Consider the following 20602-nt stretch of genomic DNA (forward strand, 5'->3'; position numbering starts at 1 on the left):
TTGCACTTGCATTACAGATACCTCGGGAACTTTCGCAGCAAAATAAATGTCTCTCCAGTTGACCTCAGCTCCCTCAGCGGCACTTGAAAGATTAAGCCTCAAGTGTTGTTTGTCTCAATACAATTCTTACCCACTGAGTCACTAGCCATGAGTTACATTCACAATTTGCTTCTTTGAAAAAAGTCATCAAACATGATAGGAAAACTGTAAATGTTACTGACTGGAAACCAAATTTAATGTCTTTCAAATGAAGTACAACAGGGGGATGGCAGTTCTCCAGGTATTAACTAGTGTATCACTGCAGTGCAAGAAACATAATGACAAAATAATAAAAGTACTAAATCTAATGAATTGTACGAAATATTATTACGCAAAGAAAAATATAGCCATCTGATTTCTTCAAATTTAACTCAAAATTAAAACATAACAAAAGCTACATTTAGATCCTAATATATTCAACATTGGTTTCTCACCCAAGGTCAAAAAATAACCAAGATTAATATAGTACTCTTCAAATAAACAAAAAATACTCATTTTTGGGGAGTTGGGGAGTTCGTTGGATCTATTCCCCTCCCACACCAGCAATGAGTCAATAAAATTGTGCACCAAAGATTAAAATGAAGATCAAAAGTTTTGCTTATTGGAGGAGGACAGGATCAAACCCACTACAATCCTTCCCAGGACAAATGGCTAGTTCATATTCTATCCACAGATGTGAAGAATGGACATTTGATTCAGGTACCATAAGGCTGGCACTAGCCATAACCTAGCATTCTAACAGATTCCAAGGTCTCAGTGGAGGGCAGAGAAATATCAAAGGGTGAAACTAACTTGATTTAGTTTGCACCCCTAAGCTCAAAGCTCATTACATAATAGGCAACAGATTTCAAACAATTAATCTCAATTACAGAATTAAACAGACCAAACTGTTCTCACAACTGTCTGATATAAACCACCTTTTATATAGAAGAAATAAATGTATTTAAAGGCTGTGCTTTTTTAAATACGTGATCAAAATCATTGACGATGACTAAATATTTGGGCTTGCATATGGTTCCCAGCATGCTATAATCTGCACATCAGTTATATAATATCTGGGACAATAGTTAAAAATGAAGAAATCAAAGTATTGAAGAAAAGTCTTCATGATATTTTTCCTAGAGGTAGGAACAGAAAGCTCGCTAACTCTGAAAAAATCTTTTGCAAACTACAACAATTTCAAATACCTACTATGTATATCCTGATAAAATCAAGTCATGCTTCTAAAACTGATCTTTGGTTAAAAAACAAGAATTTTCATGATGAATCAATACAAAAAGTGTGCTTGCATAGACTACCATCAGTCTCAGTCACTCCGTACTAGTAAAACATACTGTGACATCTTTGGAGAGTTACATACAGCTTTAAACAATATTACATAGGTTAAAATGTATAGAACCAGCTTTCAAAGCACCAGTTTTTCTAACATTGCAATGCTAGTTACCTGTGGTTGTGTATTGCCCCTAATTACTCTCTTCATCCCATTTCAGACGTTACACATGCTTTCAAGTGATGACTAATAGGGTTAAAAACCCACAATATTACCATTACATGAGTCTGTCAAAGTAAGGTGCATTACCAGGAATTATTCTGAACAGTTTTTTTTTATTTAATTGTCCCCTCATGTCCAGCAGCTGTTAAATCCGTGATACATTGTTCCATGACATAAACAACTCAATCAAAATCCTATTTTTTTAAAATCCAAGAGCACAATCTCAGACAACTTCCGTTTGACTAGGACACAAGAAACTTGCAATAAATATGTACATCTACTCATCATACTCTGGCACATTTCTGCCTTTACCATGGTTACAATTTAAGCACTACTCATGCTGTTATATTCATCTCACTTTATAAAAATACCCAAAAATCTTTTTGCTCATCTCCCCATGTCTCACATATACAAGAGTTCTAAATATTTTAAACCGAGAATTTACAAATCCACACAGGTAGTTTTTTAAAAGAATTTCAGACACGTTTAAGATAGGTTTGCACCTGAACAGATTACTTTATAAAGTACATTTTTCTCAAGAAAAAAAAACTTCATTCACTAACAAACGTTTTTTAATTAACTTTGTACACTTTTCTCGTACAGCGAAAGCATAACTGTGATATTGGTGAATTGACAAATACTGAGTAAAATAGCAACGGATTTTCAAAAAGAAACATTCTCTGTATAGAATAATAATATCAACCTTTAAACATCTTGGTAGATTTAATTTTCTTTGACAATTGAAATTTCAAGTGATATAGATGTATAAGAAGTACCTGAATGAGCACATCGCATGAAACAAGATGTTGAGTGCATTGCAGGATCCCAGAGTGTTGCGAGTTTTTGCTGGCCCCTGGCCCCAAGCAGTGAAGTGCGGCGGGCGGGACGGACTGATTGACAGGCGGGTCAGTCACACAGGAGACAAAGCCGCGGGCGCTCCACCAATCAAAAGCAAGCGCGAGGTGGGAATTGCGCGTTCTCGCCGACCAGTCTCGGGGAGGTTTCCTTCCCCGTCCTGGGAAAAGACAAGAAACAAACAAGCGGCAAGATCATTTCCAAACCCATCAGTGAAAGATAGGGGTTCGCTTCTGAATAATCCCGAGAGCATAAGCGAATGCTGCAGAGGGTGCGAGGACCATGTACGGTCGGAGTGAGCTCTCGGTGTGAACTCTTGTTTGATTCAACCCATCTCTGAGTTGAATTTCTCTGATTCGTATTCGACGAACTACATTCTCTGAAATTAATTTTCAAAGATTTGCAGGCACTAAAGAGAAATGCGACCTCGTTAATGGAAAATATTCTACCAAACATTATCTGCACAACCATTCCCTGTGGTTAGTAAGCACAATGGAATTTGCACATTGCGATTTGTAATACTGGACAGGCAGGGCAACAAGAAATAATATGTATTTGCATTTACGAACTTAATTCGGTCTCTGTATTTAATATTCATAATAAAGATTATTCCATTTCGTAATTATTTAAACTATTTAAAATAATTTGTTCAGTAGGATAAATGTGGAAATACAAAGATACCTTACGGAAAAAATACAAGACAGTTGGGGTTAGGGTTAGAACTTTCTCTTACCACAGTTCTATATGAAACATTCCAACTAGCTGCTCTGTACTGAATCCTTCCGTCACAGCACTGCTACAATCAGATCTTGCCTCACAGGAGTTCTAAATTACAGCTTTTCCTCGCAGCATTTCTTTGTAATAATTCTCCACAAAAGTTCTACAAATTCCATCATTCTTTCAAAAACTCAGGATGATTATTCCTCAGAGTAGTACAACATCTCTCTTCACAGTCGTTGGAGATAAAGATTTTATTTACAACTGTTTTGCATAATAATTTGTTGATTCGTTTGAAACCTTTCCTCTTAGTTCTGTAAGTCATCATAATAATCCTATGTAAAATTTCTCTCATTCAACATCTCTGATAATCCTCACAAGGTTTTTGCAATAATTTATTTTGGCAGCATACAATTCCGAGGAATTGAAACATTAACAGCCATTACTCATTATATCCTGATTGAACTATTTTTATTTCAGCTTTTCAGCATCTGCAGAGTTTTAACTTCTGTTGGTGATTCACCAAAATTGGTCTGATAAGAACTTGAGGGACTAAGTTAAAGTTAAGAGAGTGGAGATAGACAGCAGCTACTGTGGCGTTGATCACAAATTCGAGAACTCGTAGGTTTGACATCTACTTTCCACTGAACCAATCAAACAGCAACAGTTAGACCACTGGCAGGCTCAGCTGGAATGGTACACGTGGTAAGATGGCAAGGGGTAAAAGGGAAGAAATCACCTAATCTCAGCCTTGGAATTCAACATGTGATTTTGTATCTTATAAACAGTTAAAAGATTATACATGAAGAAAAGCTGCTTGGTGGAGAGTGCATCCAGATTCCATATGTCCATGAGTAAGCCTTGTCAGAGGAATGGGCAAGATTGAAGGGGAAAATGGAAGAGCACTCAGGAATGCCGTTGACGTGTAGGGAAAAAAATGGAAACTGCAAATGTCGGAAATTCCATTATGGAAATCCGTTGGCTCAATAAATGTAAACCCCTTGTTTGCTGGTGGTTGTATTGTCTAAATTTTGTCATCATGCTTAACAATTTCAGCAGATTGTAGACAGCGGATAGAAAATCTTGAAAATGTATCCTTGATTTCCTGAGACAATCGGGTGAATATCTGCATTGGTTGCCTCCTTAATGTACAAATCAAATACAGTGAAGTGAAATCTATCCATTTTCAAGCCTATAAGAAGAGGGACGCCTCACGTCTTAATAAGCTGGTAAGGAAGGCGGGCTCTGTCGTGGGCAAAGTACTGGAGAGTTTAACATCAGTAGCTGAGCGAATGGCGCTGAGTAGGCTACGGTCAATTATGGAAAACTCTGAACATCCTCTACATAGCACCATCCAGAGACAGAGAAGCAGTTTCAGCGACAGGTTACTATCGATGCAATGCTCCTCAGACAGGATGAAGAGGTCAATACTCCCCAATGCCATTAGGCTTTACAATTCTACCGCCAGGACTTAAGAACTTTTTAAAAGCTATTATTAATGCTTTTTGAGATAGTGATTTAGATGCATATCATATTTTTTACTGAGTTAAGTATTGTATGTAATTAGTTTTGCTACAACAAGTGTATGGGACATTGGAAAAAAAGTTGAATTTCCCCATGGGGATGAATAAAGTATCTATCTATCTATCTATCTACATCTCTTGACTCAATCTTCTCAACTGGTATCAAATGTATTAATTTTCTTGCATGCTATATGCAACTATTTTGTGCTCAGTGTGCACACATCAAAAATTACTAGGCTCCATGGTGCATGGATCTTGCTAATATTTCTAATCTCACTCCATAATCAAGCAACATATGTCCACCAATTAAACTGGGCATATTAGTGGATCTTCACTTTATGTAATTCATAGGACTAAACAACAATGCCAATAGCCAAAAGATTATTAAAGCCAAGTAACTTCAAATGTCAGTCAAAGCTAGGCAATATTTGACCATCTGGTGTTGGGAATGCCGTGCTGTACCTTGCCCTACATATAACTCTCCAGTTCTTTGACAATATTGTAATTCTCTTTGACGTGCTTGATGTCCATTTTCCTTCAACATTTCAGGCTGTGTTGTCCTCCTCCACTAAATCTTCCTGAATATGCTGAGACCGGTTAAACCAGCCCCCTAGTGGAGGTTTAAAATTCTAAATTTTAAAATTTTGAGATCCAAGTTCCTCACCCTGCATTGTTTAACTCATTTACAGTAATTATATTGAGATACTTACAAGCAGTATATTGAAACAGATCCCAGATTCCAGCATCTCACTTAATACTTTGCCTATATACAAGAACATTAATTTTTCTGTCATTTTGGCTTTTCACAAATCCAGTTTGCCTGACTCCAAGCTCATGAGAACCAGCATCTGCTCAGTTCCACACTCGCCAACAGCTTATTCAGACGCATTTGATGGACTGTACTCAGAGACTTCCGTGTTACCCAGTGCATATAACTCACAAGAGGAGTGGGCAACACACCTTTCAATCTGGCTGATCCGATCATTGTCTTCATTTCCAGTTTAATGTATTTTAGGAGGTTAACCATTAATGGGCAGGGAAGTTGTGAATTTTCCTCATTTAACAAATAGTAGATTTTTCATGAATGTTAAATAAACATGAATATGTAACACAATTAATCCTGAAAATGCATTCTCTACCGGAGGAAAGGAGATAAATTAAATAAGAAAATAACAACTGCCTGATGCCAGGCATAATTTGGAAGTGTGTGATTGTATAAAGAAAATATATGATTGGGTGCTGAGGAAAAAAAATCACGTAGGCACCGTAGGTTCTTTATCTGGTTTCAGATGGTATGGTCTCCACAGAGCACTAATCTCAACATCATCAAGGCTGTCTGGGATTAAGTGAGACATCCAAAGACTGCAGAAAAACTGTGACAATTCTCCAAGATGCTTGGAACAACCTACCAGCAATTTTCTTATAAAACTGCATGACAGTGTACCTAAGAGAAGTGATGTGATTTTAAAGGCAAATGGTGATCATACCAAATATTGATATGATTTAGCTTTTCACTGTTTAACTGCCCTTTCAAGTAATTTTTTTGATATTTAGAAATATTAATTTCATTATTTTTGAAAGCTTCTTTACTATACAGAATATTTTTACATGTGCCTATGAGTTTTGCACAGTTCTGTATTTTTGAAGTCTTAGGAAACAACAAACAGGAATCTGAGACAATTTTTAATATCTTGATTTTGATCTCAAAGCAAATCTTTTGGAAAGAACCATATGTCCTGAACAGGCATCCAAGAAACTGTCTTTTTCACTCCACATATGCTGCTTGACATGATGGACAGTTTTAACATTCGTTGTTTTAATATCAGATTTCCAATACGTTCAGTACTCTTGAAGAATTAGCTAAATTGTTATTATAAGACCATAAGACATAGGAGCAGAATTAGGCCATTTGACCCATCAAGTCTTTACTGCCATTCAATCATGGCGTATCTTTTTTGTCCCCTCCTCAGCCCAACTTCCCAGTGTTCTCCCCATAACTTTTGATGCCGTGGCCAATGAAGAACCAATTTCCATGTTAAATACACCCAACGACTTGGCCTCCACAGCTACCTGTGATGACAAATTCCACAAATTCACCACCCTCTGGCAAAAGAAATTTCTCCACATCTCTGTTTTAATTGGGCGCCCCTATATCCTGAGGCTGCGCCCTCTTGTCGTAGACTCTCCCACCATGGGAAACATCCTTTCTACATCTACTCTGTCTAGGCATTTCAACTTTGGAAATGTTTCAAAGAGGTCTCTCCTCATCTTCCAGCAAGTACAGATCCAGAGCCATCAGATGTTCCTCATATTATAACTCATTCCTGAAATCATCTTTTGTGAACCCCCTCTGAACCCTCTCCAATGCCAGCACATCTTTTCTTAGATAAGGAGCCCAAAGCTGTCCACAATACTCAAGGCTTCACCAGTACCTTATAAAGCCTCAGCATCACAACCCCACTCTTTTACTCTAGACCTCTTGAAATGAATGCTAACATTGCATTTGCCTTCCTCACCACTGACTCAACCTGACTAACCTTTGGAGTGTTCTGCACAAGGACTCCCAAGTCCCTTTGCATCTCACATTTTTGGATTTTCTCTCCATTTAGAATATAGTCCACACATTTATTTCTTCAGCAAAGTGCATGACCATGCATTTTCCAACATTGTATTTCATTTGCCAATTTCTTAACCATTCTCCTAATCTGTCTAAGTCCTTCTGCAACCTTCCTGTTTCCTCAACACTACCTGCCCCTCCACCAATCTTCATATCGTTTGCAAACTTGGCAACAAAGCCATCTATCCCATCATCCAAATCATTGACATACAGCATAACAAGAAGCAGTCCCAACACCGACCCCTGTCAAACACCTCTAGTCACTGGCAGCCAACCAGAAAAGGACCCTTTTATTTCCTCTCACTGCCTCCTACCAATGAGCCAATGCTCTAACCATGCCAGTAACTTTCCAGTAATACCATGAGCTCTTAACTTGGTAAGCAGCCTCATAGGTGGCACCCTGTCAATGGCCTTCTGAAAATCCAAAAATATACAACATCTGCTGCACCCTGTATATCTATTCTACTTGCAATCTCCTCAGAGAATTCCAACAAGTTTGTCAGGCAGGATTTTCCCTGAAGGAAACTATGCTGACTTTGTTCTATCTTGTCCTGTATCATCAAGTACTTCATAACCTCATCTTTAACAATTGCCTCTAACATCTTCCCAACCACTGAGGTCAGGCTATCTGGTCTATAATTAACTTTCTACTGCCTTCCTCCTTTCTTAAAGAGTGGAGTGACATTTGCAATTTGCCAGTCCTCTGGAACCATGCCAGGGTCCAATGCTTCTTGAAAGGTCATTACTAATGCTTCCACAATATCTACCGCTGCCTCTTTCGGAACCCTAGGGTGCAGTTCATCTGGTCCGGGTGACTTATATACCTTCAGGTCTTTCAGCTTTTTGTGCACCTTCTCCCTTGTAATAGTAACTGCACTCACTTCTCTTCCCTCACAGTCTTCATCATCTGACATACTGCTAATGTCTTCCACAGTGAAGACTGATGCAAAATACTCTAGATCATCTGCCATCTCCTTGTCCCCCATTATCATTTCTCTGGCCTCATTTTCTAGCGGTCCTATATCCACTCTCATCTCTTTTTTTCCATACCTCAAAAAGTTTTTTCTATCCACCTTCATATTGTTTGCTAGCTTGCTTTCATATTTCATCTTTTCCCTACAAAAGATTCTTTTAGTTGCTTTCTGTAGGTTTTTAAAAGCTTTCCAATCCTCTATGTTCCCACTAATTTTTGCTTTGTTGTATGCCCTGCCTTTTGCTTTTACATTTGCTTTAACTTTCCTTGTCAGACATGGTCGTACCATTTTGCCATCTGAGTATTTCTTCACTTTTGGAAACATCTATCCTGCATCTTTCTCATTTTTCCAGAAACTCATGCCATCGCTGCTCTGCTGTCATCCCTGCCAGCAGCTCCTTCCAATTTATTTTACCCAATTCTTCTCTCATATCACTGTAATATCCTTTACTCCACTGAAATGCTGCTACGTCAGACTTTACTTTCTCCCTATCAAATATTGCATTGAACTTAATTATATTGTGATCACTGTCTGTGGTGAACTACATATACCTGTCTGGACACGCCCCCTGCTGACTGCTCCTGTGGCTCCTCCCACAGACCCCGGTATAAAGGCGATTGAGGCCTGAGCCCGGCCCTCATTCTCCAGGATGTAGTATGGTGGTCAACTACTGCTTGTTCTTTCTTCCAGTCAATAAAAGCCGATATCTCGACTTCACGTCTCAGAGAGAGTTATTGATGGTGCATCACTGTCTCCAAAGCATTCCTTACCTTAAGCTCCCAAATCGTCTCTGATTTACAACAATAAAACCCAATCCAGTATAGCCTAGTAGGCTCAATGACCAACTGCTCTAAAAAGCCATCTTAATGGCATTCAACAAATTCCCTCTCTTAGGATCCATTACCAATCTGAATTTCTCCATTTATCTGCATGTTAAAATTTCCCACTACTGTCAGAACATTACCCTTTTGGCACACCTTTTCTATTTCTCATTATAATCTGTAGTCCACATCCCAGCTACTGTTTGGAGGCCTGTATATAACTGCCATCAGGGTCCTTTCACCCAGGTAGTTTCTTAACTCAATCCAGAAGGATTCAACATCTTCCGATCCTATGTCACATCTTTCCACTGATTTGATACCATTCTTTACCAGTAGAGCCATGCCACCCCCTCTGCGTACATTCCTATCCCTCTGATACAACATGTAACCTTGGACATTCAGCTCCCAACTACAACCATCCTTCAGCCACGATTCAGTGATGGCCACAACGTTGTACCAGATAATCTGTAAAAGTGCAACAAGATCATCCACTTTATTTCTTATACTCCGTGCATTGAGATACAACACTTTGAGTACTGTACTTGCTACCCTTTTTGATTCCACATCCATAATGTGCTGGTATTCACCCTGCTAGCTGCAATTTTGTCCTTCCATCTGTCTGTCCTTCCTGACAGTCTGACTGCACGCTATCTTTGCTTTTTTACCATCCATCCTATCCTGAGTCCTTTCAATCTGGTTCCCATCACCCGCCAAATTGGTTTAAACCCTCCCCAACAGCTCTAACAAGCCTGGCCATGAAAATATTGGTCCCCCTCGGGTTCAGGTGTAAACTGTCACTTTTGTACAGGTCATACCTCCCCCAGAAGAGATCCCAATGATTCAAGAATCTGAAGCCCCGCTCCCTACACCAGCTTCTCAGCCACGCATTTATTTGTCAAATCAACCTGTTTCTACCCTCACTGGCGTATGCCACAGGTAGCAATCCGGAAATTACCACCCTGGAGGTCCTGCTTCTCAGTTTTCTTCCTAGCTCTCTAAATTCTCTTTTCAGGTCCTCTTTGTTTTTCCTTCATATGTCATTGGTACCGACATGTACCAAAACATCTGGCTGCTCTCCCTCCCTCTCTAAAATGCTGTGGACGCAATCTAAGACATCCCAGACACCCCGGCACCTGGGAGGCAACATACCATCTGGGTGTCCCGTTCACGTCCACAGAATCTCCTGTCTGTTTCTCTGAGTGTTGAGCCCTCTATCACTACTGCTCTCCTCTTCTCCCTCTTTCCCTTCTGCACCATGGATCCATGCTCAGTGCTAGTAACCTGGTCTCTGGCATTCCCCTGGGAGGTCATCCTCCACAACAGTAACCAAAACAGTATACTTATTATTGACAGGAATGGCCACAGGGTTGCCTTGCGCTAACTGCCTATTCAACTTCCCATTCCTTCTCTTGACAGTCACCTAGCTACCCTCCTCCTACAAATTAAGGGTGAATACTTCCCTGTAGCTCCAATCGATGATCTCATCACTCTCCTGTGCAAGCCAAAGGTCATCCAGCTGCTGCTTCAGATCCCTAACATGGTCTTCAAGGAGCTGCAGCTAGTTGCTCTTCACGCAGATGTAGTTCCGTGGGGGACTCTGGGGCTCCCAGGACTCCAACATCCAGCATGAAGAACACATAACGGCCACTTAAACTACACTAAGTACCCCTGACACAGTAAGAAAAAGGGGAAATTTAACAGAGACTTACCCAATTTAACAGAGACATAGCCAATGCCTCTTCCAAGCCAAAGCCTGACACTCACACTCCCACCACTGGCCCACTCCCAACTATGGCCGCTCCATATAAGCAAAAGATCTTCAGATGTTTTATACATAGGAAGATAATGACATCCTTGGTGTAATGTACAGGAAGTACAATACTATAAGTACAGTAATATGCGGCTGATGAATAGGAAAAGCAAAATTTTTATACATGTACTGCACTTCTGAAAACAATGTTTTACTGTGCATATAATGTTCAGAAAACAATTGCTAGATGTATGACTTAAAGGAATATCAAAAGTTTTGATTATTTATGATGTGCAAGAAAGAATTTCTTCTATATGTGATGAGCCAGATGAGCAAGCAGAACGAAGTGTTTCCTGTTCATATAATGTACAGGAAGAGCAAGTTTCCTATTCGTATAATGTAAAGCAAAATTGTTTCCAGTATCAGTGACAAACAAGAACAACAGATCTAGTGCATGATATATAGGGAGAACATATTGGTATGCTTTATTCTGATAAACTCAGGAGCTTTTATCTCATTTTTAAGGATTTGTGCACATTTAGAAATGGTTGTTCTCAGCCATCCCTTTGAATCCATTCAAATTTTTCCAGCAGGTTAAAAATTAACTGCATCTTAGCTCCCTTTACTAAGCTTTCTTGGATCTATTATTCTGTTTTCCGGTTATATCACTGGATTTTATGATTATTGTACCATCAGCAAGAGACTCACATTTTCATAGCTGGCTATCAGCAAGGTCCAGAAAATTGGTAATTTCATGGATTTGTGGATATTAAGGGAATCAAGGCATATAGTGCAGGCCAAGGACAGTGGTGCTGGGTTAAAAATTGTCTGTAATATTTTTGCATGAAAGAGTACATATGAGGGGCCCAATGGCTTGCTCTTGTCCATATTCCTTATGCTCTGAACTTACCTGTGGAGACCAGTTGGCTCAGATTAAAATGCCCTTTATGGGAGGGAAACAATCACAATGAAGGACCAATTACAGAGACATTTTTCCACCACCTTGAAAAATCATTTACAACCTCTTTTTAAATTATCCTGAACAGTCCCTTTAAAGAGCCCAGGTTAAGGTATTCAGCATATGTAGGCAAAATGTGCATCATGCACATCCTAATAACTCACTTTGCAAAATTATCTTCTTGGCATGATCAGGCTTCAATTTTCTTGGGTTAGTAATGAGGACCACCTGTTTCTAGGTTCCAACTGAAGCAGCAAGAATCAGGCAGTATATCCTGGTTAATTTGACCCTCACTGGCAGAGAGGATTTGAATTGAGTGGTGATATGGGGTTCAGTTTTTACACAACAGGCAGATTTTAAATCAGAGTGATGAAGTATTCAAAATGTAGAAAGCCACCTCCAGAATATAATAGAGCATCATACTTTTCCAATCAGTAAGGTCTAAGTAACTGGAGAAATTGGTTTGAAAATAGTTGTTCTGTATGAAATTTGTAGAATGCCTACAAGATGGCTTTTTAAAGAAACTTGTGTTGGGGTCCACTAAGGGAAAGGCAATTCTGGATTAGGTGTTGTGTAATGAACCAAATTTAATTAGGGAGCTTAAAGTAAAGGAACCCCTAGGAGAGTGATCCTGATATGATAGAATTCACCCTGCAGATTGAGTGGGAGAAGATAAGTCAGATGTATCAGTATTACAGTGGAGTAAAGGGAATTATAGAGACATGAGAGAGGAGCTGGCCAAAGCTGATTGGAAGGGGACACAAGCAGGGATGACAGAACAGCAAAGGCTGGAGTTTCTGGTAGCAATTTGGAAATTGCAGTATAGATTCATCCTAAAGATGAATAAGTATTCTAAAGGTAGGATGAGGCAACTATGGCTGACAAGGGAAGTCAAAGACAGGATAAAAGTAAGAGAGGGCATATGATATAGCAAAAATTAGCAAGAAGTTAAAAACCAACAGAAGACAACTAAAATACCAGAAGGAGAGAAAAGGTGAAATATGAAGGTAAGCTAACCATTAATATCAAAGAAGTTAACAAAAGAATTTTAAGATATATATAGAGTAGAAGAGAGACAAGGGTGGACTTTGGATTGTTGGAAAATTATGCTTGAGAGGTAGAAATGAGGGACAAAATACTTAATAAGTATTTTGCTTCACTCTACACTGTGAAAGACTCTAGCAGTATTCCAGATTGCCAGGGAGCAGAAGTGAGTGTAGTTATTATTACTAAGGAGAAGGTCTTTGGGAAGCTGAAAGGTCTGAAGGTAGATAAGTCACCTGGACCAAATGAACTACACTCCAGGGTTCTGAAAGAGGTAGCTGAAGAGACTGTGGAGACATTAGTAATGATCTTTCAAGAATTACTTGACTCTGGAATGGTTCCTGAGGACTGGAAAACTGCAAATATCACTCCACTCTTTAAGAAGGGAGGGAGGCAGAAGAAAGGAAATTATAGACCAATTAGCCTGACTTCAGTGGTTGGGAAGACGTTGGAGTCCATTATCAAGGATGAGATTTCAGTGTACTTGGAGGCGCATGATAAAATAGGCTGAAGTCAGTGTGGTTTCTTTAAGGGAAATCTTGCCTGACAAATATGTTAGCATTTTTTGAAGAATTAACAGGCAGGATAGACAAAGGAGTGTCAGTGGATGTTATTTACTTGGATTTTCAGAAGGCCTTTGACAAGGTGCTGCACATGATACAGCTTAACAAGATAAGATCTCATGGTATTACAGGAGAGATACAAGCATGGACGGAAGATTGGCTGACCGCAGGAGGCAGAGGTTCAGGTTAAAGGGAGCCTGTTCTGACTGACTGCTAGTGACTAGTGGCTTCCTGCAGGGGTTGGTATTACGGCCCCTTCTTTCACGTTATATGTCAATGACTTGTTTGATGGGGTGGCCACGTTTGCAGGTGATACAAAGGTAAGTGGAGAAGCAGGTAGTACTGAGGAAGCAGGGAATGTACAGAAGAATGTGGACAGATTAGAAGAATGGGCAAAGAAGTGGCAGATGGAATGTACTGTAGGGAAATACATAGTTATGCATTTTGGTAAAAATGGTGAGAAGACTCGATGAGCAGAGTGGCCTAATTCTGCTACTATGTGTTATGGTCTTATGGTCTAAATTCTAGAGAGTGATAAAAAAATTTCAATTCTCAAAGTGTAAATTAATTATCAAGTACATACAGTATATATCAGCATATTCAACACTGAGATTCGGGGTTTTTTGCAGGCATACTCATTAAATCCAAGAAATATAATAGAATCAGTGAAAGACCGCACCCAATAGGATGGACAAACAACCAATGTGCAAAAGACAACAAACTGCAAATACAAAATAAATAAATAAACAAACAAACAAACAAATAAATAGATACATAAATAAGCAATAAGTATGGAGAACGTGAGATGAAGAATCCTTGAAAGTGAATCCATAGACTGTGGGAATGGTTCAGCGATGGGCCAAGTGAAGTTGAGCGAAGGTATCTCCACTAGTTCAAGACCCTGATGGTTGAGGGGTAATAACTATTCCTCAACCTGGTGGTGTGGGTCCTGAGGCTCCTGTACCACCTTCCGACTGAAAGCAGAGGGCAGAAAGCATAGCCTGGGAGGTGGGGGTCCTCGATGATGAATGCTGCTTTCCTGTGACAGTGCCGCATGTAGGTATGCTCTATAGTGTGGTGGGCTTTACCCACAGTGTACTGGGCCATGTCCACTGCTTTTGGTAGGACTTTCCCTTCAAGGGCATTAGTGTTTCCATACCAGACTGTGATGCAACCAGTCAATATATTCTCTACCATCCATCTATAGAAGCTTGACAAAGTTTTGGATGTCATGTGGAATCTTTGCAAACTTCTAAGGAAGTAGAGGTGCTGCCGTGCTTTCTTCATAATTATACTTACATGCGGGCCCAGGATAGATCCTGTGAAATGATAACACTGAGGAATTTGAAGTTGCTGACCCTCTTCACCTCTGAAACCCCAATGAGGACTGGCTTCCTCTTCCTGATGTCAATAATCTACTCCTTGGTCTTGCTGATATCGAGTGAGAAGCTGTTATTGTGGCACCACTCAGCTAGATTTTCAGTCTCTCTCCTGTATGCTGATTCGCCTTCACCTTTGATTCGTTAACAACAGTGGTGTCATCAGCAAACTTAAATATGCACATAGACTCACAGTCATAAGTCTAAAGTGAGTAGAGCAGGGGGCTAACACACAGCCTTGAGGTGCACCAATGCTGGTGAAGATTGTGGTGGAGAAGTTGTTGCCAATCTGAACTGACTGTGGTCTGCAAGTGAGGAAATTGAGGATCCAATTGCACAAGGAGGTGTTGAAGCATATTGATTAGTTTTGAGGGGATGGTAATATAGAATGCCAAGCTGCAGTCAATAAAGATGTATGCACCTTTGCTGTCCAGATATTCCAGGATTGAGTAAAGAGCCAAGAAAGTGGCATCTACTGTTGGTCTATTGGGATGGTAGGCAAACTGGCTTCTGGTTGGGGAACACTAAATGATTTTATGGGAACACATTTGACTAGGACTGTTTTTATAAAGACTGTGACAGTCGTGGTGTTTTCATTCAGATCCTCTGATGAGTCCTTGAACACGGTCCAGTCCGCCACCTCGAAGCAATTCATAGCCACCCCTCTGCCTCCCACAAACACCTCTTTCTTGCCCTTATCTCTGGAGCCTTGCCCTTTGGCCTCTGCCTGTACGCAGGTAGGAGGACAGCCAAGTGATCAGATATCCCGAAACGTGGTCTGGACATGGAAAGGTAGACATTCTGTACCATAGTATAGCAGTGGCCTAGTGTTTTGGGGCCCCAGGTGCTGCAAGTTATATGCTAAATTAGGTACAGAAGAAATTAAAGTCAAAGGAGATACTGATTTAAAGCCGATGTACACAAATTTACACTTCTTAAAGTAACATTAAAGTAGATAGAAAGGTGCAAACACGAGGAAATCTGCAGATGCTGGAAATTTAAACAACAACACACACAAAATGCTGGTAGAACACAGCAGGCCAGGCAGCATCTATAGGGAGAAGTGCTGTCGACGTTTCGGGCCAAGACCCTTCGTCAGGAAGAAGAGTCTCGGCCCGAAACGTCGACATCGCTTCTCCCTATAGATGCTGCCTAGCCTGCTGTGTTCTATCCTCATTTTGTGTGTGTTGTAGATAGAAAGGTGTTTGTTTTTATGTAGTTATTTTTCCTTTTCATTTGTACTTTATTAATAAATTTGCTTACAATTTTCAAAATAAACAATTTCTGGTATGAGACTTTACTGCTTTAAAGGACTAAAGCAATTTCTTGTGAAACTGTAAACTCAGTGAAAAACTTTACCAAATGGGTCACTGGTCCTTTTCCCAAGGCAAGTAATTGATTATATAAATTCCAAGATGGCAATTACTTGTTTGATATACAGGGTTGAAACTAATTTTTCATCTACTCCAGTTAGTCGAGAGACAAGTAATATCTACAAATATTTGTTTCATATCAGGAATTTGGTGGTAGGGGTTGTATTAATACCTAACTTCAATATTTGAGGGTTCCTCTCACTACAGTGGCTGAGGTCCTTTAGCCTTCGTTGGATCCCACCCTAGAAATGGATAGCAGCATCTAGTGCTGCTCCTTGACTGCTTTGGCAAACCAGCTACAACCCTGACTTCTGGTATGGACCGCCATTTTGCCTGTGACAATTTTGATTTCTCCAGTTTTCGGCCCTCATCTCAAAGATGTGCTACTGATAGATAATTTGTTACTATAGATTTCCTCTAATGTAGGATAACACAGGGAAAGAATGGGCACACGGGAGGTTACAGGGATACAAGTGGTGGGCTGGGATTGAAGGATTTGCTTTCTGAGCCTGAATAGACTGGATGGTTCAAAAGGCTTCCTTCTGCATTGTAAGGAAATAAGAAATGAAGAGGCAAGAAATCACTTCAGATGCTATAAGTTATTTAGCAATTCTATGTGAAAGCCTTGTATTTATAAAGCATATGTTATAATGCCATAAAAAACTTCACAACCAATGATTTACTTCTGAATTATGCTTAGGATGTAACATAGAAACACAGTAGCATTTGCATGTATCAATCTTCCATTAGATTCAAGATTATTTAATGTCATTTCCAGTACACAAGCGTAAAGGAGAACGAACTAATAGTTATTCTGGATCTGATGCAGCGCAAAAAAAAACTCATTAAGATAAAGAACGCAATGACTGAAAAAAATCACAGTAATATAAGTACATAAGATAGCTTCTAAACATACGTTGATTGTGTGTCCATTAAGTGGCAATAGTTAAAAGATAAGTATTGTTCATGGCATCAGAGGTAATTCACCTATTTTTCAAGAAATCGTGGCATCAAAACTTTTAAATCTAGCACATTACATACAGCATCGTCATTAATCAGATCTGAAAGACAGACCTCACAATGCAGCAGCACCCCTTCAGTAATATACGCCATTAGTTTTGAAGATAAATCCTTGACCATGACCTTATAACTTTAAGTTTGAGAGTTCAGAGTTTTATCAGCTCTGACTCATGCTCTTTGCTCTCCCATAGAGCAAAACATAATACTACCTTGAAAAACATAGTTTCCTTCCTATGACAGACATTCCCTTGGTTCTTTCGCTTCTCTTCCTTTCTTCAACTTCAAACAAACTTGTTATCTCACTCTTCTAATTCTGAAATACCTTCCAACCCTCCCTCCCATGCATCTAGCATCTTCTTATTTTGTTTGTGATGGAATGAAATGCTTGTTTAATACCCCATCCAAATTCACACCTTATTGAGGTCAAAAGAGAAATAACAGGTGATGATAAAACCAGTCATCATTCTATCAGTGCTCTCCATGTGGTGTATTGGGTTAAATTAATACAACCCTGCTCTCCCCAACTCTATTTCAGAGTCAGAAATACAGCTTAGAAACAGGCCCACCATCAACTCCCCACTGACTGGCAAATACACATTTTACAATAATTTCACCCATAATCTGTGCATTAGGGATAAAACTAGAACAGCCAGAGGAAACCGCTACATTTTGAAAGAGAACTTTCATAGACAACATCGTTGGCCAGAATTGAACCCAAGCCAGTGGAGCTATGAGGCAGCAGTGAAAATCAAAATCATTTTAATCCAATTACCAGGTCTATCCCACCCCTGGATGAATGAACCTAGCTTGTGTTCATTGTTTACTTTTTGAATGAGCACTTCGCAATGGTTCATAGAGTAACATATATCACATAAAATTGAAGGAAAGTAGTTTCTAGCTGATTTATGAGTTATACAATGAGAGTGTAAACTAGGAGAGCAAGGACTAGTTGGCTTTTTGTGTTACACCACTAGAATTGATTTGTGATTTAGTCATGCAGCACTGACTTTGAGCCTTGACATCCACTGTCACCTTTCCTGCAAAAAACACTACGTATTTTGTAACTTAACTTCAGGGTTCCATTTTTGTTGAATTTTAATTTTGCATTGTTCATTATGCATTCAGTAAAATGTTGCTAAATCAAGTTTTGTAAGTATACAGTTAATCCAAATTTTTTATGAACTATTGCATTTCACTTTCTATGTATTTATTGGATAGTTTCCCAAAAATATCCATAAATCTTCTAACTTTTAATTGATGTTTATTGTTACACATGTGCACCGGCCAAACTGGATTAAATAATGTTAGCACACTGAATGAATGTAATTACATTGGAGCAGGGCCAACATTTCTTTATGGTGACATCCTGAAGTACCTTCACCAATTTTTTCCCTAAGAAATGTGATCCTAAAAACCAGAGCACCCCCTTAAGGGATAAATGCAGTATTACATTAAATTTGCTGAAAGGTTTCACCTCGATCTTGTACTTATCAAGTATCAACTGTATTCACCATGTACCGTGCATTCAAGTTTATTGGGAATCTGCTGTGGTGTGTTGGCATGACAAGCAACAAAAACAACATTCAACAATTATAAGGAATAAAGAACTATATAAAAATAAAGTTAGAGGTTAAAGTACACATATAAAATAAAATATCCATAAATACAAACGTACCATGAGAACATCAGAAAGATTTTAACAAGAACGGGCCATTTTGGCCCAACAAAGCTTGCCAATTTCCTGTTCACATAGTGTGTTGAAATAACTATCAAGTTTAGATTTGGAAGTCTCTAAGGTACTACTCTCAACTACACTACTAGGTAGTTTGTTCCATGTGTCCACAACTCGCTGTGCAAAGAAATGCTTCCTGATGTTAGTCTGAAATCTTCCCTTAACCAGTTTCCACCTATGATTCTGTGTGCTTGAAGATGGATTAATTTGGAAGTAGCAGCTGTCAACCACTTTACTTACACCCCTAATGACTTTGAACACTTCTATCACGTCTCCTCTCATTCTCTGTCTACTTACGCTAAAAAAGATGTAATTGTTTCAATCTTTCTTTACAAGGTAAACAACATTATAAAAGTACTGTACAGTGACTGAGGTCATAGATGGTGGGGGTGGGGGCAAAGTAGAATGGTTGATCAGATTAATTGCCTGGGGAAATAAACTTTTAAAATGGGGTGAAGTTTTTGTTTTAATAACCCAAAAGTGCTTTCCAAAAGAGGGCTTTTGGAAAAGGCAGTTTGCAGGGTGGGGAGCATCCTCAATGATTTCTCCTGCTCACTTCTTTGTTCTGGACACATACAATTCCTGCCGTGATGGTGAACTACAGCCTTTTCTGCTGAGCTGACAATTTGTTGTAGTTTTCATATATTGTGGGAGGATGCTGCCCTAAACCAGACAGTAATGGCTGATGTGAGGATGCTCTCTAGAATTTCTCCCATATATTCTGAGGACGATCGAATTGTACCAACCCCTTCAAGAAGTACATTTTCTGCTGAGCCTTTTTGTTATTGAGATATGGTTCTCCCACAAGAAATAATGATGGACAAGAACCTAAATGTTGAAATGATGCTAACTGTAGAGTTGTTGATGATGAGTGGGCGGCGAGGAGACAGAGTTCTCCTGAAGTTGATATCCATCTCTGTAGTTTTGGGACATTCAGCTCTTGGTTGCTGTGATTGCACTGGGACACTAGCTTGTTCACGCCTCTGGTGATTAGTCCAATGAGAGTGACATTGTCTGTAAACATTTTTGGTTTAATTGGAGAGACAGTCATTGGTGCAGAGGGGAGAGAACACCCCCCTGTGGCTCATCAAGGATGACTGCACAGAATGTGGGGCTGTATTTGTCAGTCTCATATACTGCCTCCTGTCAGAAAGGAAGTTTGTGATCCATCTACAGATTGGACCTGGTTTGATGGTTATGAAGGCTGAACTAAAATCAACAAAGAGATTCCAGTCATATGTCCCAGGGGAGCAGAGGTGCTGTAGTATGAAGTCCAGACCGATGGGAACTGCAGCTTCTACAGATCTGTTGGCTCTGCAGGAAACTGCAATGGATCTAGAAAATTTTGAGTTAAGGATTTCAGAAATGCAATGACAAGTCTTTTACGGACAGTCATTTTGGGTAAGTACCGAGCAATCAAAAAATACAGAATCAATAATAGAACAGAGAACTAAGTAAATGTTGAGTCAATTTTGCATGCACTTTATAATGTGATACAGCCCTGTATCACTGAAGTACATGGAAGTGAAATTTTCTCAGGGTTACAGGAATCACAGAGATCTAAGTCAAGCAGAAGTGCTGTTTGTAGCAGGAACATTGTGATGTAGCTGAAGCCTAAACAATGCCAGGCTATTTCCTGAATGTGGTCTTATACTTAAAGTTGAAACTGGATGGTATGGCCTGATGTAAAACTTGCAGCAGAACCTGCAGGTGGTTAGCCTCACTCACTCTGTCCACTGGGGTGA

At 39.5% G+C, this 20602-nt stretch overlaps 1 protein-coding gene across 3 annotated transcripts in view; it reads right to left on the reverse strand.

Annotated features, from left to right (window-relative positions):
• Positions 1-2360, reverse strand: part of LOC140737141 (zinc finger protein GLIS3-like) — a 339442-nt gene extending 337082 nt beyond the window's left edge. Inside the window, exon 1 of one of the 3 annotated variants that reach the window (XM_073063344.1) lies at positions 2308-2360. In XM_073063344.1, coding sequence (XP_072919445.1) covers positions 2308-2347 — 40 coding nt within the window. In that variant the 5' untranslated portion in view covers positions 2348-2360. The remainder of the gene's footprint in view (positions 1-2307) is intronic. The other 2 variants (XM_073063348.1, XM_073063345.1) reach the window with 2 other exon arrangements.
• Positions 2361-20602: the final 18242 nt, after the last annotated feature.

This window comes from Hemitrygon akajei, chromosome 12, assembly GCF_048418815.1.
Source record: "Hemitrygon akajei chromosome 12, sHemAka1.3, whole genome shotgun sequence".
In the NCBI taxonomy this organism is placed as follows: domain Eukaryota; kingdom Metazoa; phylum Chordata; class Chondrichthyes; order Myliobatiformes; family Dasyatidae; genus Hemitrygon; species Hemitrygon akajei.